Raw genomic sequence first — 27,956 nt, forward strand, 5'->3', positions numbered from 1 at the left:
GCCAGCAGCAGTGAGCTCTGGGGGAGGAGCCCCACTTTTCCAGCACCCCCCAGCAGCACGCTCACCCCCACCACTGTCACTGCATGTGCTCCTAGGGCCCCTCTCAGGTCCAGGAATCTCCCTCCCCTCCCCCGTGGTGGGTGCCAAGGGGTGCTGCGTGCCCCTCCTCCCCTGCTGTTGCCCTGACTGTAGCCTCGCTGTGGGTGAGGGATGGGGCTGCCTCCTTGCCCAGCGTGGGGCAGGAGCGGTGACTGTGGGCGGAGGGGCCCCTTGTGCTGGTGGAGGGTCCCGCCGGGAAAGGGAAGGGCCTGAGGTGGAAGGGCCGGCTCAGTCTGCCTGGCAGTCGAGGTGGGTGGTACGAAGACCCTGTGGCAGCCAGGAGGCAGCATGGAAGAGGGGGCACCCCCGGCCCCAGGACTCTGCATATTGCTGGTGCTAAGGCCCCACATGGAGCTATCAGTCGCTGCCCCTGCCCCAGGGGAGGCCCCCTCCGCCCATGCCTTGCTGCAGCATGGCGGCTTCGGTGAATAACCCCCCCACAGCAGCTACCTGCTGGACTGTTAGCAGAGGCCCCATTCCACCGGTGCTGCCTTGACTGCGCTCCGGGCAGGGTTGAGAGGACAGAAGTGGTGGGGGTGGGGGTGCATTGGGCAGGGGGCACCTCCCCCCTAGCCCTGCCCTCCCAGCACCATGGGCACTGGCCGTGGTGCCCTCCCAGGGCTAGCCCCTCATCAGTGGTTCTCACTCTTCCCTTGCCCCGCTGTGACTCCCAGCCCCACATTGCTGCCCCTCCCACCCTACACCAAGCTGGTTGCATGGCCTGGCAGCTGGGCGAGCATGGCCCAGGGGAGCTAAGGCCATGGCCCAAGGGCCCTAGTGATGCCTGGGACCCCCACACCCAAGGAAGCAAGCTGGTGGTTCTGCCGTTCCTGTCACCAGCCTGGGATGCAGCGAACAGGGCTGAGCATCCTCCCACCAGCCCCACCCCACAGACAGGGCCCAATTCCTGCAACCCCTGCTTTTCTCCCTCTGTGCCCAGCAGAGGAGCCAACCAGCTTGTGGCCTAGCGGCCAGGCACTCAGGAGACCGGGGCTCTATTCCCAGCTCTGTCCAGACACCATAGGGCAAGTCCCTTCCCCTGCCCCATGCCTCAGTCTCCCCAGTGGTGAAATGGGGACAATGCTACTGACCTGCTTTGAGGTGGATGGAGAAAAAGAGCTGGGTGTTCACACTCGTTCTGGAGTTCTGCCCACAGAAGTGGCCCATGCCCAATTCACTACAGCCCAATGGGCAGGGGCAACCTGATGCCAAAACATCACCCCCCACTCCTCTGGCGCTGGGGTTAGCTGGGCACCCCAGCACCCAAAGGTGTTTTCAGTCTGCCCAACGTCCGCAAAAAGGTCGAGCAGCCGCCTGGCTCCGGGGCCGTTTTCTACTAGGAGTGGGGAGGGCAGCCTGGCAAAGCACCTTCCCCCTTGGAGGCAGGGATGCCGGCAAGAAAACGCCGCCACCAACAGGAAGGATAAAATAAGATTTTTATTTATAGTCTCATAGTAAAGGGGAAGCCTTAACTTGCAAGACACTTCTTGGGCAGTATGTACAACATACTTCAGCTCCGCTGGAGGGAGCCAGGCCCTGGCCAGGGAGCCTGCTACACGGTGTGCACTAGAGATCAGAGAACGCCACGAACTGGAGACGGGGGGAGCAGGGAGAAGACAGGACGGAGAGAGAGGGACAGACACACATACACACGCGCTGGCCGTCGCCAGGCCTAGCCCCGGTGCCCCCTTCGCGTCCCGCTGGGACGGAGCCCAGCTGCCCGGGGGCGAGGCCAGCACCACGCAGCCGATATTAGTACCAGCTCTAATGCTTGGGGTGTATTTACATCCGAAAGGCGGGTGGCTGAGGGACGCCCGCGCGCAAGGAAATTTGATCATTACTTTACAAATCTGTTGCCGGGGCCCCTGGGGGCAGCGGCAGAGTCGGGCCGGATTGAACCAAGAGCAGGAAATAAATAGCAATTCATCACCATTCACCCTCGATAAAAACCTCCCCCACGCATCACAGTGGGAGGCCGGACGCCTGGCTTCCGCCCGGCAGCGCAGGAGCCTTCCCGAACGACGAGGAGAGGCTGGCTCTGGGCACGCCCGACGGGCACCGCTGCTCTCTGCCCCTCCCCCCAGCGGCTCAGGTTCACGGGGCGCGTTAGTATAAATAGAAACACTCGTAGAAAATCGACCGGGCGACTCGGGGGGCGTCTCCTCAGAGCCGAGCGCTGCCCAGAGTCTATCCAAAGGCTGTGCGTCCGGCTGGCCCCCAGAGGAAACGCTGCCGGGCCGGGACCGGCGGGGCGGGGCGGGGCGGGGCAGAAAGCTGCAGTCCGAGAGCCTCTACTAGAGAAGGGAGAGTCCTTACAGAGCGGGCGGGCAGGGGGCTAACGGCGCCGGGGCGGCCGGGGCCAGTCCATCGCTGCCAGGCGTCTAGCTGGCCTCCATGCGCAGTTTCTTTCGGCTCTGAGGCTCGTCCGGCTCCGACTCCGAGCTGGAGTCGGAGCCGCCGTCGAAGGCGGAGATGGCGCTGCCCTTGGGGTTTGTGTAGAGGCTGCTGTCCGACGAGGAGTAGTTGGCCTGCAGCTGGGCACTCGACCGCGCCTTCTCCAGCGCCCGGACTGCGGGGAGAGGGGACAGTGTCCAGATCCGAGGCTCTGACCGCTGCAATCGCTGCCTGCCAAGGCTGGGCCAGCCCAGCCCCCATCACAGGCCAGGGTGGCCTGAGCAGCCTCAGGAAGCTGGAGGGAAGTCACCCACAGCTGAGGCCACAACACAGGGTCATGGCCAGCAGGGCGCCCTGACCCCCTGCCACGCACGGTGACGGGCCTGAGGACAGAGAACTCCAGAGCCCACTCAGCTCCAGCGGGGAGCCAGGCGCCAAGACCTGCCACCCAGTGCCAGCAGAGAGCCAGGTGGCCCAGGGCTAAGATGTGGGGCAGGTCCCCTCACCAGGTGACTCAGGGCTAAGATGTGGGGCAGGTCCCCTCACCCCACACCCACAATGCTGGCAGGGGCCGAGACATGGCACAGCTCCCCCTACCCCACACCCAGTGCCAGCAGGGAGCTGGGCAGCCTTGGCGCGATCCCCATTTATTCAGCTCTTTTCACTCTGCAATGAAGCCCCCCAACAATCTCCACCAGACAGGCTCCCCAGTCCCAACCTGGTTACAACTCCCCACCCAATGCCCCAAGTCCTCCTCTTCCCCCACCCCACGGCACCCCAGAGCCCAGCTGTCTTGGCTGTTTGGACTGGGGAAACCCAGTGCCAGGGCAACAAGCACTTCCCCGCCCAGCAGCTCTGCGCTGCGGGTCCGGCGGGGGCGCAGGCAGACTACGAAATGCCCACGGCCCAGGCTGGTTCAGCAGCCCATCAAGCAGCCCCTGCCCTGGACCCGCGGGCGCTGCCCGCTCACCTTGCTGCTCCAGCAGCGCGTTCTGGCGCTTGAGGTCGTCGATGTCCTGCTGGTGCGTGTGGTTTTTCCGGCGCATGTACTGGATGTACTCGGTGGCTTTGTCGAGGATTTGGGCCCGGGATGCCTGTTGCAATAGTAGGAAAAAACATAACAAAATAAAGACCTAGTTCATGGGGGGGAGCTCCCAGGCCCCTCCTCCCCGCCAGGAGGACAGGCCCCGCAGCTTGGTAGGCCTAGGCATGGAGCGGGTGGTGTGAGCGGCTCAGCCAGAGCCTGTGGCAAGACTAAGCCCATCGCAGGGGGGAGCGCCCGACACAGTGACGCTACCTGAGGCTGCAGAGAGCCTGAGCCCATCGCTGGGGGCGGGGAGGAGGGAGCTGCCCTGGGTGTGCACAACACAGTGATGATGTCTCCGCTTGCGTCGGCTGGGCCCTGGCCCTGCGGCAGGAGGGGTGCTCTGTGCACCTGCCCTGGTGTGGAGCAGTAAGCCTATTGGCTGGCATTGCTCGGGAAGCCAACTAGACCCTGGCAGAGACGGTGCGTGCAGCGGTAGCTACGAGTGTGGCTCCCACACTGGTAATACAGGCTGGAATGAGGGCCCGGTATAGAGCATTGTGCTGCAGCCCAGATGCACTAGGTGGCAATACTTGTTTCCTCATTTTTCTTTCCCAAAACCCTAGGAGGTTCTCCCCAAAGGCACCATTAGAGGAATGGTACAACTTCAAAGTCAGCTGCCCCGGCCAGCTGTGATGGGATTAAGGCTGCCAGCATCACCTTAACTCTGCCCTTCTGGCACATGCTGCAATGCAGTTGTTCATCACCCAATCAGCCTTACTTGGTGCCCAGGAGGGACAGTGCCCAGCGGGGGAGGTAGTGATCCCTGTCCAAGGGGCAGCCCCCTGGCCCTAGTTACTGTTCAAGCTGCACCAGAGGGTCGCTGGCATGGCAGAGTGCCTGACAACACTGAGCCACATGCCTGGGACCCACAGCCCCTTTGACAGCTGGCAAACTGAGGCACAGATTATGCAGCCTGCATGGGGTCACTCACAGCGTCTGAGGCTAGAAGCAGCTTTGCTGGGGCCCACCCACTGCCTGAAGCCCAGCTCCATTCACTGCTGCTGCAGGGAGGGGGGGACAGGCCCAGGCTGGCCTCAGCCGCTGTCCAACAGGCAGGCTGGAGGAGAGTGAGGCACTGCACTAAGCCTGGCCCATCTCCACAGGCTGCACATGGGTGTCCCAGCAGCTCACCGCCACACACCGAGCCGAGCTCAGCGCTGCTCAGAAGCTAAGGAGGATCTGGCCATGGCAGCCCTCAGATGGGAGGCCGGAAAGGCTATCCCCAGCCCGCCTGAAGTGGAGCCAAGTGAGGACAGTGTGGGGCTTGCGGAGGCCTCCTCTCCACCCAGGGGACGCACTCAATGCCCCCTGGGCATTTTGCACCCGAGCTAGGGGCACTCCCGCACCATGGCCTGGCTGATCCCAGCCTGCTCCCCAAGACAGTGTGCTGCACTTCCTGACACATCGCTGGGCCTCCAGAGGTGGCAGCATATGACGGGATTACTCTGCTTCCAGGGGGAGCAGGAGAAACCCCTGCGTTCAGGTTGACTGACCTTTCCTATTATAATCCCTTGTTTTCACAGCCGATGACCCAGGTGAACATATTACAGTTACACAGGATGGGGTTCTCTTGTTGGATCGCTTGAAAACGCAGTAGGGAATTCCAAATCTGAGCTCTGCATGGAGGAGTAACGCTCAACACCTCTCTCTGCTGAGACAGCATCACCCCGGCAACTCCCCCGCTGAGATTTCCAAAAGTGGGGGCCTCCCACGGGGTTCCTACCTCCAGATTTCAGCAGCCCAGCGAGTGGCCTGACTTGCTGTGCTAAGCAAGAGGCTGTGAGGAGCAGTGCCACAAATCAGGGCCCAGGTAAGGACTCAGGAGCCAACTGCAAGCCCCCGTTCTCAGCCCAAGCCTGAATGAGGAAGGGTGGGTCTGGTCAGGGCTGCGATACAGCATCATTGACCTGACTGCACCCAGGAATGCTGCCTAGCAGGACATGTGCTTGGCCTGGAGCCTCCAAATAGCTCTGGCCTTTCCAAAGAGCCGGGTCTGTGCTTCCTCATTCTTTCCACAGAGCTCTGACGAACAGCTAGCTCCACCCACAGTCTGAAAGGACCCACGACTCTCCTTAGCCTCCTAGCTTGGTGCTGGTGCCAACTCCCTTTGAAACAACACAGACCAGAAGGTAGGTCGGCAGTCAAGAGCCTGGCTTTTCCAATCCACGGGGCCTCCTCCCAGGAGCCCCCAGCTCTCCCCTGCCAGCCGACCCAGAGCAACAGGAGGCCAGAAGAACTGGGTGCCAGAGACCAGGGCAGAGGCAGGCGGTGTCCTGGGCAGGTCTGGGGGGGAACAGGATGGCGCCATAGCAAGGGAGCAGGATGCTGTACGGCAGGTCCAAACCCGAAGCAGTTCTGCGCCCCGGCCATTCTCAGGGCGGCATGACACTGCCCGCTGACCCAGTGTCACCAGCTGCCTGCCCGAGGCTGGAGGCCGCACAGCCGGCCTTAGGGAAGCCCCGTCATTACATGTCCAGCACTAAGACGTCTCACGAGAGATGGGGCCCTGCCCAGGCGGCCGCTGCCCTGGGCGCAAGGCTTGCCCACAGCAGGCCAGAAGACGCCTGCCTACATCAAGGCTCCCAGTCTCCAGGGCGGGCACCTTTGCCGCTGTCTCCTGGGCTGTACAACCCAGACACCCAAGGCTGCCACCAGGAAGGCCACAGCCTGGCGCCAGGTCCCCGCCAGGGGAAGGCAGGCTGACTTGTGAACGAGTTGGGAGACTTGAAGTGTTTGGGCATGAAGCTGTGCCGGGACAGTCCCAGTGCCAGGCCAAGTCTCCATGTGGTGGGGAGACCATGTGTGGACAGCAGGAGAAGCAAGCCCTGCCCGCAGCCTGCCCCAGCGAGGTGTTGGATGAGCACCAGCCCAGCAGGGCACAGCCATGGCTGCGGGCTGGCGGAGGAGGAAATTCTGGGCCCAAAAGGGACAGACCAGCAGCTCTGGAGGACAGCAGGGTGCTCTGCCGACAGACACGCTGCACTGCCGGCTGGGAGGGCATGGCAGGACAGGCAGCGCTCATCCCTCCCCGACCCCTCAGACCACGGGATCTAGGCAACAATGCAGCTCTCCTAGCAACTCCATTGTACCGTTTCTCCCTCAGATCAACCTACCCCGCCCACCTCTGCACCTTTCCTCCGGAGTCTGGCTCTGCTCCCCTACCTCGTCTGGGATACCCACTGGTGCGCCGGGGCCCCTCTGTGCTGGTCCACTGAGGATACCAGCCTTGACAGCCGCCAGCCCAGGCGCCCTGGTCTCTTAGCTCAAGCAGGAGCAGCTCAGGCTTCCAGCTCTGGAGGGCCCTGGTTTGATCCCCGATGTGTCAGCGGCCATCACATCTCCTCAGATGCCCCCCCCATCCCTGGTACTGAGGCACCCAGCACAGAAAACACCCCAGGGGCCTCCCTGCACTGGATCTCAGCCCCCAGCGGCACTCACGCGGGGTGGGTCTCACTGGGTCACTCCTGGCCCCTGTCTCTAAGCCCGGGCTGCAGGGTGGCCGGCAGAGCGTGTGCAGGAGGAAGCCAGGCCAGGCCGGGGGCTAGCTCTCTCAGTAAACTCACCTTCTCTCCCTGGAGGGACGGGACGGAGTCCCGCAGACTGTGGAAGCTGTCTTTGATGTGGTCCCTGCGCTTGCGCTCCAGCGCGTTGTGGTGCGCCCTCTTGTCCGCCTGCAAGGAAAGGACACAGAGATGGGGTGTTAGGGACCTTCAGCCTGGCCCAGAGGGGATGGCGCTGCGCTCGGGGGACAGCGGTCTCTGGAGTGCGGCCCTGCTGGATGCAAAGAAAGAGAGGGAGGAAGAAGAGCAGCGGCGGCAGCGGCCACAGTAGCTGGAGGAAGAGCTGCGGTCCAGGCAGGAAGAGGCCCCGCCCCCACGCTCAGGCCGGCCCCGCCCCCACGCTCACAACCAACCAGGATCATTCAGCAACTGACGCTAACGGCCAGCGTAGATCACACGCCTAGGCGGCGTCCCCCGGGAAGGGCCAGGTGCCAACAGAGACGTCAGCCCCAGCAACAGGTCCGGCCTGCACACGGAGCTTCAGCACCAGATACCCGAGGGGTCAAGGGTGAAGAATCAGACTCAGCTGGGAACCTCCGGGGCTGGAGAGAGTCCCATTCTGTCCTCCCACCTCTGCCCATGCTGGAGGGGCTGCAGGAGGCTCTGCGACCACCCAGCTTCCTCCTCCGTCACCTCAAACCCCAACCACTCCTCACAACCTGCGCGCAACAGGCATCGCCATGCCGGCAGGTCCCTTAAATTCCAGGGGCAGATGGGACCATGAGATCATCGCGTCTGGCCTCCGAATGGGATGCCAGGTGCCATGCTGGCGTGGGCACAGTTTTCCCTCAGAACCCATTTCTCTGGCAGCCTCAAGTGCCCACAGGTTCCGGTCACCTTCCTGTGCTGACTGACTCAGGTACGGGATGGAGAGCAGGTGACGCATGCTGCCAACACGTCGACACGGGCTTGGGGGAGGTAGTTCCTGGAGGCGAGCTGGCACAGACGGGGGCTAGGAGACACATATGCAGCACTCTTACCAGGCCCAAATGCCACCTGGTCCTGCAGCCCAGGCAGCCTTCCCATTCACCGGCATGACTGCGCCAGGGCCCCAGCTGCCAGGCGTTACCAGCAGGGCATCGGGGACACAGCGTGCCCCAACCTACAGGCTGGGCAATGCCATCGCGTGCTGGATCCACTTAGCAAAGATCTGAGCTCTCAAGCCTGGGGCCTGAAAACCACATTCCCTCCCCTCCTCCCAGCACAGGCAGGCAGACACCCTGCCATCAGCTCCCTGGGGGACCAGCAACTGGCCAGCTTCTGCTCTTCACAAGGCCTTTGACTAGAGCTCTCCGTGCCAGCTGTTCACGGAGAAGGCACAGTGCCACACCTACCCTGGGCTGTTCCTGTGGGCAGGGGAAACGCAGGGGCCAGCTGCCCCCTAGTCATCCACCGCCAGGGGTTTCAGTACGGCACGCAGGCGCTCTGTCTTACAAGGAGTTGGCCCCAACAGCAGCCTGTCAGGCACAAAGGTACTGCTAATCCCTCCTGCCTTCCCGGGGCCAGGCCCGCCCCTTGGCCATCCGCAGAGAGCCGTGTTGGAGACCCAGGCTGAACTGGTCCCTTGACTGGCATGCGGGAGGCCGTGTGCTCCCTCCAAGCTGGGCTATTTGTATGCAGATCACTTTCCCCAGCCTCCCTGATGCTGGCAAGCAGCTGCAGCCTACGATAAGTCAAATTCAGTCATTTTGGGCTCCCCCACTCCCCGGGCACTCGCTCAGCTCACCCCCTACCAGCCCTGGCAGCAGCACAAAGAGGCAGCTGTGCTGGGAGCTTCTCCCCAACCAAAGCAGAGCCTCTGTCCAGTGCCTGGGTGAACACAGCCAGGCTGGACGTTCCAGTCCTGGGAGCCGGGGCCGTACAAAGGCAGAGCCGGGAGAACTAGGCAGACGCAAAGCCGCGGGCAGCCGCTGCCGCACACTCAGTCTCCGCCGCTGAGCAGCACCAGGAGTGAATGGCTGGAGAAGAATACGGCCATTGACCATTCAGCAGAAGCACTGGTTTTCCATCTGGCTTGGTTCCCAGCCAGCCCTGGGAGCTGGCTTGACGAGGCAGGCAGTCGTGTTGGCTGACGGGTGCAGACCCAGAGCTAGAAGGCTGCTGAGCTTGCAGCAGGGAAGCTTGCTGGGACGGGGGTACCAGCAGAACAAAAATCCCCCCCATACAAGGGCTGTCACCTGCAGCAACCGAGACATGGGGATGGCCCAGCAACCAGCATCATCCACGCCGTGGATAATTGCAGAGTGGGAGCAGCGAGCCCTGAGCCCAGACAAGAGCGAAGTGAAAGCAGCATCGGGCTCTGCCACAACCCGCTGATGGAGAGGATGCAAGACTGGCTGTTATCCCTACAGCTCCACTTGGCACAAGCCATGCCCGGTGCCAAGCGAGGGCCCATGTGACAACACTGCCCCATTCATCGGCCAGCATGGCCTGCTGCCACGTGACTCTCCATCAGTGCTTCCTAGCGCCCTTCCCGGGCTGGCAGGTGCTGCAGAGGATCTCAGCTTCGGCCGGCCCTGAGGTGCCTTGGTGCGGACTGCCAGCACCTGCACAGCCGGGCCTTGGGGCACACGCTTGCAAGAGGAAGGAAAATACCAAACCCCTGGCACCTCACCCCCACCATTCAAACCCTGGCTCAGACACATGGCTGGATGGCCCTGGGCTCTGCTCTGTCTTTAGGAGTCACAATCACTGGAAAAGCAGGGCTCTACCTAGACATCCTTCGACAGTGAGGAGAGCAAATCTCAGAACAGCCAGGCTCACGGCCCGCATGCCACGCGCAGCCAGAACCCCAGCAGAGAGGGCGGGCAGTGGACGCAGCAGCCTCTGGAATCTTTGTACGGCCCACCTGGCCTCTGCCAGCACATGCTTTCCACCCCCTCCAGCGGGAACAGACAGAGCGCTCCAAGCTCCAATCACCCCCACGGGCAACAGAAGGCACTGCCCAACACTGCCCAGTATGGGGGAGCCGGCCTGCCTGCGAAGCAGCTGAACCCTTAACGGAGGGGAAGAGTAAAGCCAGGTCAAGTCATCTAATGACACCTGGTGGGAATAAAAACAAAGCTGCCTCCTTCCAGGTCACCTGAGGACACGAGCCAGACCAGACACTTAGTCAACATTCTCGATTAGCCAGCAACGCAATCGCATTAGCTCAGAATGCCAAGCCGCTGGCCCCCAGGCCCTTGAGGAATGGAGCTGCCCACTGGGGACACGCGCTGAGGTGTCTCCTGCTTGCGACACAGAGAAGCCTCCAACTGGGCACCCTGGAAGCTGCTACTCTGCAAACCAGCCAAAGATGTGGGAGAGCAAAACAGAGCCTGCCAGGAGACACCCTGCACCAGTCTGAGCTGGGCAAGCCAGGGCCTGATCCTGGGCTTTACCCAGTTGGAGCAGATGCCACAAGGAGGCCCTTTAGGGGCTGCTTTTAAAAATCTTCCTTGGAATTGTCACTTTCCATAGCCAGCCCCACACGAACCAAATGGATGCTTTTAAGGAACAATTTCTCAGTGACTATGACACTAGGCACAGTACATCATGGATCATTTGTGCTAGGAGCAAACAGGAGCAGCTATTTGCTCTAGCAGCTTGAACTGCAATGTACCACGGCTTCCCAGCCCCTCTCCTGAGTAAGCTGTACTTTCACACAAACAGATCATTTCACAAGGCTCAAGAACTACCAGCAAGGGGGTCGAAAGAACCATGCACAGCTCGACAGGAGACCATGCTTCTCCAGGCCAACAACCCTACACAAGCCAAGCTCACGCTCCCAGGGTTTCTTCCACCAGCTGGCAAGGGAAGACAAAGGGACTCCCAAAGTCATTTGCTCCCAAGACTTATTTAAGGAAGCCTTTATCTAAAAAAAATAAAATAAAAAACCCATCCCACACGTCTCATCCTAGCAACTCATAGCAAGTTGTCCGGAGCCAGCACTGAGTTTAGAGGCATTTAGAAGCTACAAGTTGCCAACTGGGCTCTAAGCCGTAAAAGCTAATTTACTGTTGGCATATTTGCTGCTTACTGTGGAGCATTTTACTCCATCTAGACAGCGCAAACAGGCAGAATGTTTCCTGGCCTGCTTCTCCCACACTAGCAGGAGGCGAGCGAGTTGAGGGTACAACCGCTGCAGAGAAAGTTTTACAGCCAAAAAAGTTTTCACTGCAATTCGGAGAGATTCATAAACATGGCCACGCAAATCATGGCTTCAACTTTTAGGCCTACCCGGTAGTAGCTCTTTCTACACTGCCACCCTCTGGCTGAGACCTGAAATCCTTCCTGCTTCTTAAAAAAAAGCAGGTTTCAGAGTAACAGCCGTGTTAGTCTGTCTTTGCAAAAAGAAAAGGAGTACTTGTGGCACCTTAGAGACTAACCAATTTATTTGAGCATGTAGCTCACGAAAGCTCATGCTCAAATAAATTGGTTAGTCTCTAAGGTGCCACAAGTCCTCCTTTTCTTTTTAAAAAAAAGCAGTGACCACTTCCGTTTGAGCCATGTTTACTTATAGTTGTTACCAGAAACACGGAACAGTATGAAAACTGAAAGGCTAGAGGAAAGCATCCTAGACTTTCAGTTTCTTTTCTTTGGGCATTTGACAGCTGTTTGCCCTGTTCGGGTGGGTCTTTCGCACAGCAAGAGGGGTGAGAAATGTTTTTTTAAAACAGGAAAATCTGGTTGTGAAACCATATCCATCGGCAAGGGCCTTCCAGGCCAAACACAGCTAGAAGTTGCCTCAATTTGGTGGGATGGCCCTTTCCCTCCTGAAGAGCAGAGCACACAAACCTGGGATTTCAAGCCAGTGAGCAAGATTCAATTTGATAATCCAGGAGTGAACAGAGATATATGGCCCAACAGCAATCTAGGAGGGTCCTTTTACACAGCCTAGGGACATGGTTCACCCACATGCACCATTCCCCAAAGGATTCAGGGAGCAACTGATTTATTGCAATCTTACTGGTCTAGGCAAGGCCTGGTACAGGGATAAACATCCTTAGGAGTCCCACTGAGGGACACGAGAACAATATGGGATCTCTAAGTATAAAACACCGGCGCATGGCACCATCTAGGCAGACAACGAATTTCAAGACAAACCAAAGAATCGGACGGATAACCCCTTGGCACTGCTGATGCTCCACTAACCAGACAGGCAACCAAAGGCAACTGCTAACTGGTGATCACGAACCCACTTGGTTTAGTAATCTGACAACCCGAGCTAAATCCCCTCTATCTGCCCCTCGCAATCCAGATCTTACAGTCTAGAAACCGCTGGAAACCTGACTGGAAAAGGCTGCTGCTCCATGCAGAGGTGGTACCTCAGACAGCAACGCAGCTGGGGAGACTAAGGGCCACCCCAACCAAACGCACAGGGATTTTTCAAAGAGCCAGCCAGGACCCCAAGACAGAGTGTTATGTTTTCAGTGTCACCCATTCACATTAACCACCCCAAAGACGACAACTTCCCACTCAGTACTCATTCAATCCTCTGGAGGCAGTGCAGGGATGGGGGGCAGGGTGGGAGGGGTCTGTACCACAACCCCACCTTGGTTGTACTCAAACCATTAACACAGAACCACTGCCTCCAAGCAGCCATTCCCAAACAAGACAATTGCCTTATGGGAGGTCACAGAACCACAGCAGTTACACCTTCAATCCCTGACCCGAGCCCTGGGCAGGCTGCAGTGTCCCCAGCTGCCCCCCCACCAAGGAAGGGGTTCTCTCCTATGTGCTCAGTATACCACCACCTGCCAGGCCTGGGATCTCAGCCCAGTAATTCCGTCACACTCAAAGCTACTCCTCCATAGAGACGGGGGCCCCTCTCCCAAACCAACACAGCTCATGCTGTGTGTCCCCCACATCTTCCCCCCACCCCAACCAGTCTACACCACCCACCCTTCCCATCCATGGCCTAGATCCCCCTGCACCTTTCCTCACACTCACAACCCTACCTCACACTCACAACCCTACACACAATGAGCCGACACAGCCCAACTCTCCCCACACACCCCCAGCCTACGTCCCCAGCCACACATGCCAGTTCTAGGTCCACCCTCCAATTCCTCACACCCTGGCCTAGATCCCACACACCCCCAGCCTAGAACCTCTCCACATGCATGTGCCTGGCCTAGATTCTCCCCAATTTCCCACACACACATGTCCAGCCTAGATCCCCCCACATACACTCAGCCAGCCTAGATCCCCCCACATACATGAAACCAAGCCCAACGGGCCTAGATCCCACTCCCACATGCCTGGCTGGCCTAGATCCCTCATCCACATATATGCCTAGCCTAGATCCTCCACACACACCCCCAAACCTGGCCTAGATCCCCACCACCATTACTGCCATGTCTAGCCACAATCTCCTCCATATACACACACTGTGTAGATTCCCCTCCAATCCATGCACACCTGGCCTTGATCCCGATCCCACCATACACGCTCAGTCTAGATTCCCCTCCAAATCCTCCTTCACACATGCCCAGCCTAGATTCCCCTCCACACACACACCCCAACCTAGCATGCCAGGTCTAGATTCCTCTCCACAACCCCCCCACTCAGGCTTGATCTTGATCCCACCTGGTTCTCATACTCACCCTAGAGATGCCCCCTCCACCCCGCTCCTCTCATCTAAATCCCCATCTCACACACTGACCTCCCCCCAAACACACTGGGTCTATATCCTCCTTTCCACCCCATCCTAGATTCCCATTCCACATACGCCTGCTACAGATGCCTCTTCCAGCCACCACTCTACACCTCCCTGATCTAGATCCCCCTTCCCAATCCATGCCCAACATGCCTGATCTAGATTCCCACCCCACTATAGATGATCCTTCCAATCCCACTCCACCCCTGGAGCACATGCGCCTGGCTGACCCTTCCCTGACCTAGATCTCAGCTCTAGATTCCCCTATACACACCTCCCAGCCTGGCTCCCCTGAGCCTGGCTCGCCCTGCCCTAGATCCCAGCCCCAAATCCTCCATACGCACCTTCCAGCCTGGCTCACCTTGCCCTAGATCCTCCATACACACCTTCCAGCCTGGCTCCCTTGAACCTGGCTCCCCTATACACACCTCGCAGCCTGGCTCGCCCTGCCCTAGATCCCAGCCCCAGATCCTCCATACACACCTCCCAGCCTGGATCTCTGAGCCTGCGTCGAGTGCCCGAGCCTGGATCCCAACCCCGATAGCTCACAGTACATGCCCGTCTCGGATCACATGAACTTGGAGCTAGCGCCAGCTGGGTCGGGGCCCCGAGATCCGGCCCCCGCGCACCCGGCCTGCCCCCCCGACCCCCACCCTAGCGCTCACACCGGCGCGGCCTGGCTACCCGGGCCGGGCCGGGCCGTGCCGGGCGGGGCCGGGCGGTAAGCAAGGAAAGGCAGGCACGTACCGCAGACTGAAACCTCGGCTGCTCTTCCTGCAATAAGAGAGAGATAGAGAAACACACGCGTTACTGTCAGCGCCGCTGCCCGCGCCGAGCCGGGCCGGGCCGGGCCGGGCCTGACACGGGCCGGGCCGCAGGGGGGCAGGGGGCGCCACTCACGTCGCTCTCCACCTCGATGTCATCGTTGTCGCTCATGCTGCCGGGCCTCCGGGCGCTGCGAGCCGAGCCGAGCCGAGCCGGGCGGGGCGCGGAGCGGGAGCCACGGGCAGCGCAACAACAACAGCCCGCACGGCGCAGCCACCTCCCTCCCGCAGCCCCAGCGCCGCCGCTGCCGCCGCCGCCGCCGCCTCCACCACCGTGCGCCGCCCCCGGCCACGTGACCGCCGCCGCGGGGCCTGCTGGGGGGTGGAGTTCGCTGGGGCGCGGGCGGCAGCCGGTGTCTCAGCTCGGCGAACTACAAGTCCCAGTGGGCCCCGCGCGGCCCTGCCTTCGGCCCCGGAGCCCCCTGCGGCGGCGGCGCGCTGCACGCCGGGGGCTGTAGTCTTGGGCAACGAGGAAGGACTCCGCGGAGAAGAAGACACGTGGATAGGAGGCGGAGAGTGTGCGGAACCCCACCCTACTAACAACCTCACGGTGGGGGCTGTGCCCAGGGCTGCCTCCGCACCTGGAACAGACTCGCACTGGGCTGGGGGTGTCCAAGGACCCTACCGCACCTAGGGGGCAGGGACCCCACGCTGGGGCAGGGGGGCTATGTCCAAGTCCCATGGCCATCTAGGGGGCACGAATCCTGGGGGCTGGGTCTAAGTCCCCTGTTGCACTTACATGGCATAGACCACACCAACTTCACAAGGGGGCCTCCACAAACCCCACATTGGTGGTCTATGGCCAAGACTTCTTCCCTACTAAAGACACACACAAACACTCTAGGGGCCCCTGTCTACAGACCTCACAGTACCCTCACTGGAATGGCTCTGCCCAAGACCTCCACAGGCCCTTGCGGGACTCCTGCCCCAGGGCTGCCCTAGTTTGATGACAATCTGGGAGGGGAAGTTTGCTAAGAAGAGGGGATGGGGACAGAACACACATGCAAACAGTGCCAGGGAGAATTGTTAATGATGTGTGGTAATGGGGAAGCGATTCTGTACTTCGGGGGCAGGGGGTGAGATGGGGGAATGAGGATAGGGGAAGGAAGGGGAAGAGGGCCTCTCACCACTTGACCGCTGGGTAGCTGTACAGGCAGGGTTCTGTAGGTGTCATGGAGAAGGCAAACGTAAGGAGGGATTTGGAGGAGAATGAGATAGTGGCAGATGGATTTTATCCCATGTGTAAGGGGCTGCAGCATGGGAGAAAGCACAGAGCTATGTAAGGGAGAAACTGATGGTGAGTGGGAAAGGTTGAGAATGCAGGTGGAGTGAAGGTCGAGGTCAGTGTCATGCTAGGTTACTAGAGTATCTAGGTTGCAGGGGAGCGCTAAGCTGAGAGGGGCCTTATGGGTAAAGACAGGGGCCCAGAGCCTTGAAGATATCTGGGCCCTAGAATCTAACTTCCACTGATTTAAGTGGTGGTTAGATGCCTAAATACCTTGGAGGATCTTGGCCAACAAGCTCACATTTGATGGGAAGGTGAGGGGACTCAGGGGCTGGCAAGCTCAGACCCACAAGCCAGAAAGATGATCTTAGCAGCAGCCTTCTGAGTAAACTTGAGGGAAGCAGGGCTGCAGTAAGCAAAGCCAGAAAGGAGGAGGTTTGAACAATCAAGATGTGAGATGAGATTTTTGGCTGCATGGGCAGGAGGGAAAGGCTGGACCTCTGTGATACTAACGTGAGAAGGAAATTCTTCCTATGTCATCAATAACTAGGGAGGATACTAAACAGCAACTATTAAAGTTAAACTTGATAACTTGCACCCAAGAGTATTAAAAGAATTGGCCAAGGAGCTCTCTGAACTATTGTTGATTTTTAACAAATCTTCCTATTATTTATATTACCGTGGTGCCTAGTAGCCCTAGTCATGGACCAGGGCTCTATTTTGCTAGGTGCTGTACAGACACAGAACAAAGAGACAGTTGCTGCCCCAAAGAGCTTGAAACTGTGGGGAAGTTCCAGAGGGTGGGGGGGGGGGGCAGGGAAGCTAGAGTCATACCAAATGCTTAAACAGAATAAACTAGGGATAACAGCAGACCACTGAGCCTGGCAGTGATTGTGGGAAGGCTTATATGGGACACAATCAGTAAAGAATTAAGAACTAGCAGCATAATTATTGTCAGTCAACAGTGTTGTATGGAAAAATGGGTCTTGTCAATCACACTTGCTGTGTTTTTTTTTAATGAGATCACAAGTTTGGTTGATAAAAGTAATGGCGTTGATACCATTTGTAACAGGTTCGGTCACAGAGACCCCCTTGGGACTGTCACCTGATGTGCTTGAATTACCTCTGAGCCCATTTTCCCTGCCAGCTTGGGACTCCAGAACCCTGCCTTGTTGAGCCAGACATGCTAGCCTGCTGCAACACAGACCCAGGTCCTGGTCCATGCCCCCAAAGCTGCAGACTTTAACTAAAAACTGCTCAGCAGGTTTCCTATCTCCAGCACCCAGACACCCAGCTCCCAATGGAATCCAAACCCCAAATAAATCCGTTTTACTCTGTGTAAAGCTTATACAGGGTAAACTCATAAATTGTCCACCCTCTATAACACTGATAGAGAAACTTGCACAGCGGTTTGCTCCCCCAGGTATTAATCACTTAATCTGGGTTAATTAATAAACAAAAGTGATTTTATTAAGTGTAAAAAGTAGGATTCAAGTGTTTTCAAGTAATAACAGACAGAACAAATTCACCAAGCAAAATAAAGCAAAAACACACATGTCTAAGCCTCATAAATTAAGAAACTGATTACAGATAATATCTCACCCTCAGAGATGTTCCAATAAGCTTCTTTCATAGACTAGACTCCTTCCTAGTCTAGCCCAAACCTTTCCCCTGGTACAGTCCTTGTTTGTTTCAGCAGACATCTTAGGTGGAAAACAGGTGTTCTCATGACCGGCAGCCCCCTTTGTTCTGTTCCACCCCCTTTTATAACTTTGGCACAAAGTGGGAATCTTTTGTCTCTCTGGGTCCCCACCCCTCCTTCTAAAAGGAAAAGCACCAGGTTTAAGATGGATTCCAATATTAGATGACATGTTCACATGTCCTGTGAGACCCCACCCTTATTCTTCCAGGACTGGCACGCACCCAGGAAGGTTTGCAAGTAAACAGACCATTTACAACCAATTGTCCTAGTCAATGGCAGCCATCAAGCTTCCAAACCACCATTAATGGCCCATATTTTGCATAATTACAATAGGACCTCAGAGTTATACTTCATATTTCTAGCTTCAGATACAAGAATGATACATGTATACAAATAGGATGACCACACTCAGTAGATTATAAGCTTTGTAACGATACCTTACAAGAGACCTTTTGCCTAAAGCATATTCCAGTTACATCATATTCATACTCATAGGCATATTTCCATAAAACATTATGTAGTGTAACGTCACAACATTTACTAAGCCCTGGTCTACACTACGGGGTTAGGTCGAATTTAGACACATTAGGTCGATTTTGAAATGATTGTGTCTACACAGCCATCCTCGTTCTGTCGACCTAAAGGGCTCTTAAAATCGACTTCTGTACTCCTCCCCAGTGAGGGGAGTAGTGCTAAAATCAACCTTGCTCGGTCAAATTTGGGGTAGTGCAGATGCAATTCGATGGTATTGGCCTCCAAGAGCTATCCCAGAGTGCTCCAATGTGACCACTCTGGACAGCACTTTGAACTCCAATGCACTAGCCAGGTACACAGGAAAAGCCCCGGGGAAATTTTGAATTTCATTTCCTGTTTGGTCAGTGTGGCAAGCTCAGCAGCACAGGTGACCATGCAGTCCCCACAGAATTGCAAATGAGCTCCAGCATGGAGCGAACAGGAGACACTGGATCTGATTGCTGTATGGAGAGAAGAATCTGTGTAGGCCGAACTCTGATCAAAAAGAAGAAATGCTAACATATATATATGCCAAAATCGCTCAGGGCATGGTGGAGAGAAGCTACAACAGGGACACACAGCAGTGCCCTGTGAAAGTTGAAGAGCTCAGGCAAGCCTACCAAAAGACAAAAGAGGCAAACGGTCTCTCCGGGTCAGAGCCCCATACATGCCGCTTCTATGATCAGCTGCATGGCATTCTAGGGGGGGGGGACCCTACCACTACCCCACCACTGTCCATGGACACCTGCAAGGGGAGAGTCTCACGAAACAGGGAGGAGAATTTTTTGGATGAGGAAGAGGAGGAGGAGGAGGACATTTTCATGACCCTGGAGCCAATACCCTCCAAAGGCAGGATCCCCAACCCTGAAGCCGGAGAAGGCAGCTCTGGTGAGCGCACATTTGTAACTACTATACAGGGTTTAAAAGCAATAGGGAATCACAGAATCATAGAATATCAGGGTTGGAAGGGACCTCAGTAGGTCATCTAGTCCAACCCCCTGCAAATAGTGTTTAATGTTTGATTTGCCCTGAAGAATTGGGATGCATTTGCAGCCCGTACAGCTACTGGAAAAGTCTGTTTAAGTGTGTCATAAAAATAAAGGGAAGGGTAACTACCTTTCTGTATACAGTGCTATAAAATCCCTCCTGGCCGGAGGCAAAACCTTTTCACCTGTAAAGGGTTAAGAAGCTAAGATAACCTCGCTGGCACCTGACCAAAATGACCATTGAGGAGACAAAGTACTTTCAAGGCTGAAAGGGGGGAAACAAAGGGTCTGTCTGTCTATGTGATGCTTTTGCAGGGAACAGATCAGGAATGCAGACTCAGAACTTCTGTAAAGTTAGTAAGAAATCTAGCTAGAAATGTGTTAGATTTCTTTTTGTTTAAGGGCTGGTAAAATAGCTGTGCTGAATGGAATGGATATTCCTGTTTTTATGCCTTTTTGTAACTTAAGGTTTTGCCTAGAGGGATTCTCTATGGTTTGAGTCTGATTACCCTGTAAGGTATTTACCATCCTGATTTTACAGAGGTGATTCTTTTATCTTTTCTTTAATTAAAATTCTTCTTTTAAGAACCTGATTGATTTTTCATTGTTCTTAAGATCCAAGGGTTTGGGTCTGTGTTCACCTGTACAAATTGGTGAGGATTTTTATCAACCCTTCCCAAGGAAAGGGGGTGTAGGGCTTGGGGGGATATTTTGGGGGAAGACGTCTCCAAGTGGGCTCTTTCCCTGTTCTTTGTTTAACACACTTGGTGGTGGCAGCATAAGATTCAAGGACAAGGCAAAGTTTGTACCTTGGGGAAGTTTTTAACCTAAGCTGGTAAGAATAAGCTTAGGGGGTCTTTAATGCAGGTCCCCACATCTGTACCTTAGAGTTCAGAGTGGGGAAGGAACTGTGACATGGTGGCAGAGTGGTGGGATCATTCTGAGATTTTTGGGGGGATCATTTTGAGATTTTTTTGAGATCATTGTGAACCAGAAGCACAGGAGGATTTTAAAAGGTTTTGTAAAAGAGGATTGCAGCTGTAAATTCTGTGTCTCTGCCTGGGGGACAGAGCAGCAGGCATAACAAAGGGATTCTTCTTTTTTGAGCTGGAGCTTTCTCTATCTAAAGGCAGGGTAGTTAACCTCCTGCAGGGAATTCACAATTTTTTCACAGACCTGAAAAGATTTTTTTTTTTTTAGCTAAGAGCAGCTAGAGGGTTTTCTGTCTATTTGCCTGGAGACAGAGGTGTTAGTTGTTGTTTTTTAGGATTTTTCTGTAGGCTGGGAATAGCTATCAGAGGACATAGGTATCACATTATAGCACAGCAAAATTTTACAAGCCAAGTTTTTTTGTTTTGTGGTTTTCTTTCTAACTCTCGGGTGCAACGTTAGTTAAAAACAGAGAGGCTAGGATGACAGAAACCAAGGCACAACACAAACTGGAGTTAACCAGACTGGAAGCAGCAAAAGAGGCAGAAAAAGCCCAAGAGGCTGCCCACAGGAGAGATGTGGAGGCAGAAAAAGCCCAAGAGGCTGCCCACAGGAGAGCTGTGGAGGCTGAAAAAGCCCAAGAGGCTGCCCACAGGAGAGCTATGGAGGCAAGGGAAAAAGAACTGGAAGATAAGGAAAAAGAGAGGAAGCATGCACTGGAGATGGAGAAGGCAAAGGCTCAGCAGAATATACCGGATAACCCTAACAATCCTTACCCAACAATCCACAAATGGGACCGACTATGTCCACAGTATGATGAACCCAGTGATATTGCTGAATATGTTCTCACCTTTGAGAGACTGTGCACGCTCCATAAAATTTCTGAAGCTCACAAGATGACCACATTGGTCGCAAAATTGACTGGAAGAGCTCTGGACATATTCAATAAGATGCCTATTGATGAGGCTTCTGACTATAATAAGTTCAAGGATTTGGTTTTAAAACAATTTCAAGTTACACCTGAAACTTACAGAGTAAAATTTAGAGCCCTTAAGAGAGGACCTGGACTAAGTAATGTGGCTTATGTAAACCAGATGACAGATCTGTTTGATAAATGGCTCAATGGACGGGATGTAACTAGCTTTGGAGGAATGTGGGATTTGATGATACAGGAGCAATTCCTAAATATGTCCAAGGATGATATAAAACAGTGTTTATGGGATAAGAAAATTGACTCAGCAGGAAGTCTTGCTTCTTTTGCTGATCAATACGAGCAGTCCCAGACCACCAGAGAGGTGAGGCAAACCAGAACAAAACAGGTGGAGGGAGGAGAGAGGAACAACCCTGGTCGCAGTTGGAGTGCATACCAGAAGGGACAACCTCAGACCACACCCTACTACCGGGGGCAGCCCAAGGCCCCAGCTACACCCCAAGGAACACTCCAGACACCTTATCATCCCGCCACACCATTCTCCAGCAACCCACCTCGCCCCAGTGACCCGTCAGCTGGACGATGTTTTAAATGTAATGAGCCGGGGCATGTAAAGGCCAACTGCCCCAAGAACCCCAACAGATGACAGTTCATTGCACCAGAATCACACCAGAGGTCCTCAGGCCCAGATACCTCCTAGATATCCTCAGAGTGGAGGGAAACTGTGAGTGTGGGTGGGAAGAAGGTCACTGTATGGAGGGACACTGGAGCACAAGTGTCGGCTATCCATGCTTCCTTAGTGGACCCCAATTTAATTGACCCAGAGATCCAAGTGACGATTCAACCCTTCAAGTCCAACTCTTTCAATTTGCCTACAGCGAAGTTGCCTGTCCAGTACAAGGGCTGGTCAGGAATGTGGACTTTTGCAGTCTATGATGATTATCCCATCCCCATGCTGTTGGGGGAAGACTTGGCCAATCGTGTGAAGCTAGCCAAGAGGATGGGAATGGTCACCTGCAGCCAGGCTAAGCAAGCTGTCACATCTAGCTCTATTCCAGAAACTTCTACCAGGACCCGGTCAGAGGTGATGGAAGTGGACCTCATGCCAACATCAGCAACAGCAGTAGTGGATCCAGTCCCAGAGACCCAGACAGAGCCAGTCCCAGAACCGGAACTGGCGGAACAACCAGCACCAGAACCAGTGCCAGCACTGAATCCAGTGCTTGCAACCCCAACACTAGAGGGCCCCACCAAACCTGCACTGGCAGCAGCAGGTACCCTACACAAGAAGCTCAGCTGGAGCCTGAACCCCAACATAGTGCACCAGCAGAGAGCGGTTCATAGTTAATGGAAACAGCCCCATCACCTGCATCACTTCCAGAGGGACCAAGCCTAGGTCCACAATCCAGTGAGGAACTGATGTCTCCAGCATCAAGGGAACAGTTCCAGACTGAACAGGAAGCAGATGAAAGCCTTCAGAGAGCTTGGATGGTGGCATGGAGCAACCCATGCCTCTCAGCTCAAATCGATCCAGGTTTGTTGTAGAAAGAGGACTTTTATACAAGGAAACTCTTTCTGGTGGACACCAGGAAGACTGGCATCCTCAGAGACAGTTGGTAGTTCCAACTGAGAACAGGGTAAAGCTATTAAGCTTAGTCCATGATCATCCTAGTGGCCATGCTGGGATTAACAGAACCAAAGACCATTTGGGAAAGTCATTCCACTGGGAGGGAATGGGCAAGGATGTTTCTACCTATGTCCAGTCTTGTGGGGTGCCAAAGAGTGGGAAAACCCCAAGACAAGGTCAAAGCCCCTCTCCAGCCACTCCCAATCATTGAGGTTCCATTTCAGTGAGTAGCTGTGGATATTCTGGGTCCTTTTCCGAAAAAGACACCCAGAGGAAAGTAGTATATACTGACTTTCATGGATTTTGCCACCCGATGGCCGGAAGCAGTAGCTCTAAGCAACACTAGGGCTAAAAGTGTGTGCCAGGCACTAACGGACATTTTGCCAGGGTAGGTTGGCCCTCCGACATCCTCACAGATACAGGAATTAATTTCCTGGCAGGAGCTATGGAAAGCCTTTGGGAAGCTCATGGGGTGAATCACTTGGTTGCCACCCCTTACCATCATCAAACAAATGGCCTGGTGGAGAAGTTTAATGGAACTTTGGGGGCCATGATACATAAATTCATAAATGAGCACTCCAGTGATTGGGACCTAGTGTTGTAGCAGTTGCTCTTTGCCTACAGAGCTGTACCACATCCCAGTTTAGGGTTTTCCCCATTTGAACTTGTATATGGCCACGAGGTTAAGGGGCCATTACAGTTGGTGAAACAGCAATGGGAGGGATTTACACCTTCTCCAGGAACTAACATTCTGGACTTTGTAACCAACCTACAAAACACCCTCCAAACCTCTTTAGCCCTTGCTAAAGGGCTTGCTAAAGGATGCTCAAAAAGAGCAAAAAGCCTGGTATGATAAACATGCCAGAGAGCGTTCCTTCAAAGTAGGGGACCAGGTCATGGTCTTAAAGGCGCTCCAGGCCCATAAAATGGAAGTGTTGTGGGAAGGGCCATTCACGGTCCAAGAGCACCTGGGAGCTATTAATTATCTCATAGCATTCCCCACCTCCAACCGAAAGCCTACGGTGTACCTTATTAATTCTCTAAAGCCCTTTTATTCCAGAGAATTAAAGGTTTGTCAGTTTACAGCCCAGGGAGGAGATGATGCTGAGTGGCCTGAAGGTGTCTACTAGAAAGGGAAAAGTGCTGGTGGCGTGGAAGAGGTGAACCCCTCCGTGATCCTTGGGCATATGCAGCAACAGCAGATCTGTGCATTAGCTATGCGCCGATGTTCTCAGCCACCCCAAGACTGACTGAATGGGCATACCACTCCTTGACACAGGTAATGCTCATCCAATTAGAGCCCAACCTTACCGGATGTCTCCTCAAGCTAAAACTGCTATAGAATGGGAGATCCAGGATATGCTACAGATGGGTGTAATCCACCCCTCTGGCAGTGCATGGGCATCTCCAGTGGTTCTAGTTCCCAAACCAGATGGGGAGATACGTTTTTGCGTGGACTACCTTAAGCTAAATGCTGTAACTCGCCCAGACAACTATCCAATGCCACACACAGATGAACTATTGGAGAAACTGGGATGGGCCCAGTTCATCTCTTCCTTGGACTTAACCAAGGCGTACTGGCAGGTACTGCTAGATGAATCCGCCAAGGAAAGTTCAGCCTTCACCACACATGTCGGGCTGTATGAATTTAATGTGCTCCCTTTTGGGCTGCGGAATGCACCCACCATCTTCCAAAGACTTGTAGATGGTCTCCTAGCGGGATTGGGAGAATATGCAATCGCCTACCTTGACGATGTGGCCATATTTTTGGATTCCTGGGCAGAACACCTGGAACATCTACAAAAAGTCTTTGAGCGTATAAGGGAGGCAGGACTAACTGTTAAAGCTAAAAAGTGTCAAATAAGCCTAAACAGAGTGACTTACCTTGGACACCAGGTGGGTCAAGGAACTATCAACCCCTTACAGGCCAAAGTGGATGCTATCCAAAAGTGACCTGTCCCAAAGTCAAAGAAACAGGTCCAATCCTTCTTAGGTTTGGCTGGATATTACAGATGATTTGTACCGCAGTACAGCCAAATTGCTGCCCCACTGGCAGACCTAACCAAAAAGAAACAGCCAAATGCAGTTCAGTGGACTGAAAAGTGTCAGAAGGCCTTTAACCAGCTTAAAGCGACTCTCATGTCTGACCCTGTGCTAAGGGCCCCAGACTTTGACAAACCGTTCCCAGTAACCACAGATGCGTCCAAGCGTGGTGTGGGAGCAGTCTTAATGTAGGAAGGACCAGATCAAGAGTTCCATCCGGTTGTGTTTCTCAGCAAGAAGTTGTCTGAGAGGGAAAGCCACTGGTCGATCAGTGAAAAGGAATGTTACGCCATTGTCTCTGCTCTGGAAAAGCAATGCCCATACGTTTGGGGAGGAGGTTTCCACCTGCAAACCGACCATGCTGCACTACAGTGGCTTCATACCACCACGGGAAACAACAAAAAACTTATTTGGTGGAGTGTAGCTCTCCAAGATTTTGATTTCAACATACAACACATCTCAGGAGCTTCTAACAAAGTGGCTGATGCACTCTCCCATGAAAGTTTCCCAGAATCAACTGGTTAAAATCGTCCTTGAGATGTGGAAAATATTGTTAGTCTTTATACAGTTGGTAGTCTATTTAGAGGTGCATGTGTCTTATTAACTCTGTTTTCTCCTAGAGCTCCAGGAAGAAATCACAGCCAGTGTTTCACCCTATCTGTGATTTGGGGGTGTGTCATAAAAATAAAGGGAAGGGTTACCACCTTTCTGTATACAGTGCTATAAAATCCCTCCTGTCCGGAGGCAAAACCGTTTCACCTGTAAAGGGTTAAGAAGCTAAGATAACCTCGCTGGCACCTGACCAAAATGATCATTGAGGAGACAAGATACTTTCAAAGCTGGAGGGGGGGGGAACAAAGGGTCTGTCTGTCTGTGTGATGCTTTTGCCGGAAACAGATCAGGAATGCAGACTCCGAACTTCTGTAAAGTTAGTAAGAAATCTAGCTAGAAATGTATTAGATTTCCTTTTGTTTAATGGCTGGTAAAATATGCTGTGCTGAATAGAATGTATATTCCTGTTTTTGTTTTCTTTTTGTAACTTAAGGTTTTGCCTAGAGGGGTTCTCTGTGGTTTGAATCTGATTACCCTGTAAGGTATTTACCATCGTGATTTTACAGAAGTGATTCTTTTATCTTTTCTTTAATTAAAATTCTTCTTTTAAGAACCTGATTGATTTTTCATTGTTCTTAAGATCCAAGGGTTTGGGTCTGTGCTCACCTGTACAAATTGGTGAGGATTTTTATCAACCCTTCCCCAGGAAAGGGGGTGTAGGGCTTGAGGGGATATTTTGGGGGAAGACGTCTCCAAGTGAGCTCTTTCCCTATTCTTTGTTTAACATGCTTGGTGGTGGCAGCATAAGATTCAAGGACAAGGCAAAGTTTGTACTTTGGGGAAGTTTTTAACCTAAGCTGGTAAGAATAAGCTTAGGGGGTCTTTAATGCAGGTCCCCACATCTGTACCTTAGAGTTCAGAGTGGGGAAGGAACCATGACAATGGGTCTGGGGATTGACCAGGAATCCTCCAGGGACATCTCCATGCAGCTCTCCTGGATGTACTCTGAAAGCCTTTGCAGAAGGTTTCTGGGGAGGGCTGCTTTATTTCATCCTCCATGGTAGGACACTTTACCATGCCAAGCCCGTAGCAAGTAGTCTGGAATCATTGCAGCACAAAGCATGGCAGCGAATGGTCCTGGGTTTTGGTCGCATTCAAGCAACATTTGGTCTATATCTTTCTGTGTTGACCTCAGGAGAGTGATATCATTCATGGTCACCTGGTTGAAATAGGGGAATTTTTGTAAGGGAACAGTAAAAGGACCCCGTTCATGCTGAGCTGTTTGCACTTGGCTAAAAGGGATCATCCCAGAGAATAGCCATGCAGCGGCGGGAGGGGTGAAGGGATCATCCCAGAGAATAGCCATGCGGTGGGGTGGGGGGAGGTGTGTGCTGCACATCCACCCGAAAACCACAGCCCCTCCTTTTAAATGTGAAACCCAGCCGGCATTGCTTGCTATGGGAAAGGATGGTGCTGCAGTTTGAAACCATTCCCCCATGTTATGAAGGCGTAAGAAGCCAACCCTGTGTACCAAAAGGGTTACCATGGCTGCCTGGAAACCGAATTCTGTTGCCCAGCCATTTGTGATGTGTTACCATACCAGCAGGTGCTCAATATAAAAGGCAAAATGCGACCTTGCACCTAAAGCACATGTGCTGTCTGCTGTGAATTGCTTGATTCACTGTGAAAGAGTCTCCCTTTTGTTCTCAGAAATGTATCATCTTAAATTTTACTCTCCCTTTTTATCTCCCCCAGGTACAAATGTTTCTACGCTCCCCCTATCATCTCCATCCCTGAAGTTATCGCAGATTAGAAGGCAAAAAAACGCACTCGGATGACATGTTTTCCGAGCTCATGCAGTCCTCCCACACTGATAGGGCCCAGCTTAATGCATGGGGGCATTCAGTGGCAGAGGCCAGGAAAGCATTAAATGAGTGCGAAGAGCAGAGGCAGGAGGCGATGCTGAGGCTAATGGGGGAGCAAACCGACATGATGAAGCATCTGTTGGAACTTCTTCAAGAGCACAGGTCCCCCCGCCGCATCCATTGTGTAACTGCCCTCCTCCCCAAGTTCCATATCCTCCTCACCCAGACGCCCAAGAACGCGGGTGGGGGGAGGCTCCGGGCACCCAGCCACTCTATTACAGAGAATGGCCCAAGCATCAGAAGGCTGTCATTCAAACAGTTTTGATTTGTAGTGTGTCTACAATAAGTAATGTGGCCTTGTCCTTCCCTCCTCCCGCACCCCACCCACACTACCTTGTCAGTTACCTCACTTTTTTTTTTAATTAATAAAGAAAGAATGCATGGTTTCAAAACAATAGTTACTTTATTTCCTTTGCCAGCTGTGATCGAAAGGGGGAGGGTGGTTGGCTTACAGGGAATTAAAATCAACAAAGGGGGTGGGTTTGCAGCAAGGAGAAACACACACAACTGTCACAGGTAGCCTGGACAGTCATGAAACTGGTTTTCAAAGCCTCCCTGACGTGCAGCGCACCTAGCTGTGCTCTTCTAATCGCCCTGGTGTCTGGCTGCTCCAAATCAGCCGCCAGGCAATTTGCCTCAACCTCCCACCCCGCCATAACGTCTCCCCCTTACTCTCACAGATATTACGGAGCACACAACAAGCAGCAATAACAATGGGAATGTTGATTGCCTTGAGGTCTTACTTAGTCAGCAAACAGTGCCAGCGAGCTTTTAAACGTCCAAAGGCACATTCTACCACCATTCTGCACTTGCTCCGCCTATAGCTGAACTGCTCCTTACTACTGTCCGGGCTGCCTGTGTACGGCTTCATGAGCCGTGGGAGCAAGGGGTAGGCTGGGTCCCAAAGGATAACTATTA

The 27,956-nt window shown here is 54.2% G+C and overlaps 1 protein-coding gene across 4 annotated transcripts; it reads right to left on the minus strand.

Annotated features, from left to right (window-relative positions):
• Nucleotides 1–1,518: 1,518 nt before the first annotated feature.
• On the minus strand, nt 1,519–14,905 carry MAX (MYC associated factor X). Of its 4 annotated transcripts, none has more exons than XM_073346711.1 (5): nt 14,681–14,905; nt 14,528–14,554; nt 7,144–7,251; nt 3,464–3,587; nt 1,519–2,668 (listed from the first exon to the last, which is right to left on the minus strand). In XM_073346711.1, the coding sequence occupies exons 1-5, from the start codon at nt 14,714–14,716 to the stop codon at nt 2,481–2,483; spliced, it is 483 nt and encodes a 160-aa protein (XP_073202812.1). In that variant the 5' UTR covers nt 14,717–14,905; the 3' UTR covers nt 1,519–2,480. The 4 variants fall into 4 exon arrangements, with proteins under 4 accessions (XP_073202812.1, XP_073202811.1, XP_073202814.1 ...); XM_073346710.1 differs by having other exon boundaries at nt 3,464–3,593; XM_073346713.1 differs by lacking the exon at nt 14,528–14,554.
• Between the last annotated feature and the right edge of the window lie 13,051 nt (nt 14,906–27,956).

The sequence above is a fragment of the Lepidochelys kempii genome, chromosome 6 (genome assembly GCF_965140265.1).
Source record: "Lepidochelys kempii isolate rLepKem1 chromosome 6, rLepKem1.hap2, whole genome shotgun sequence".
Taxonomy (NCBI): Eukaryota; Metazoa; Chordata; order Testudines; family Cheloniidae; genus Lepidochelys; species Lepidochelys kempii.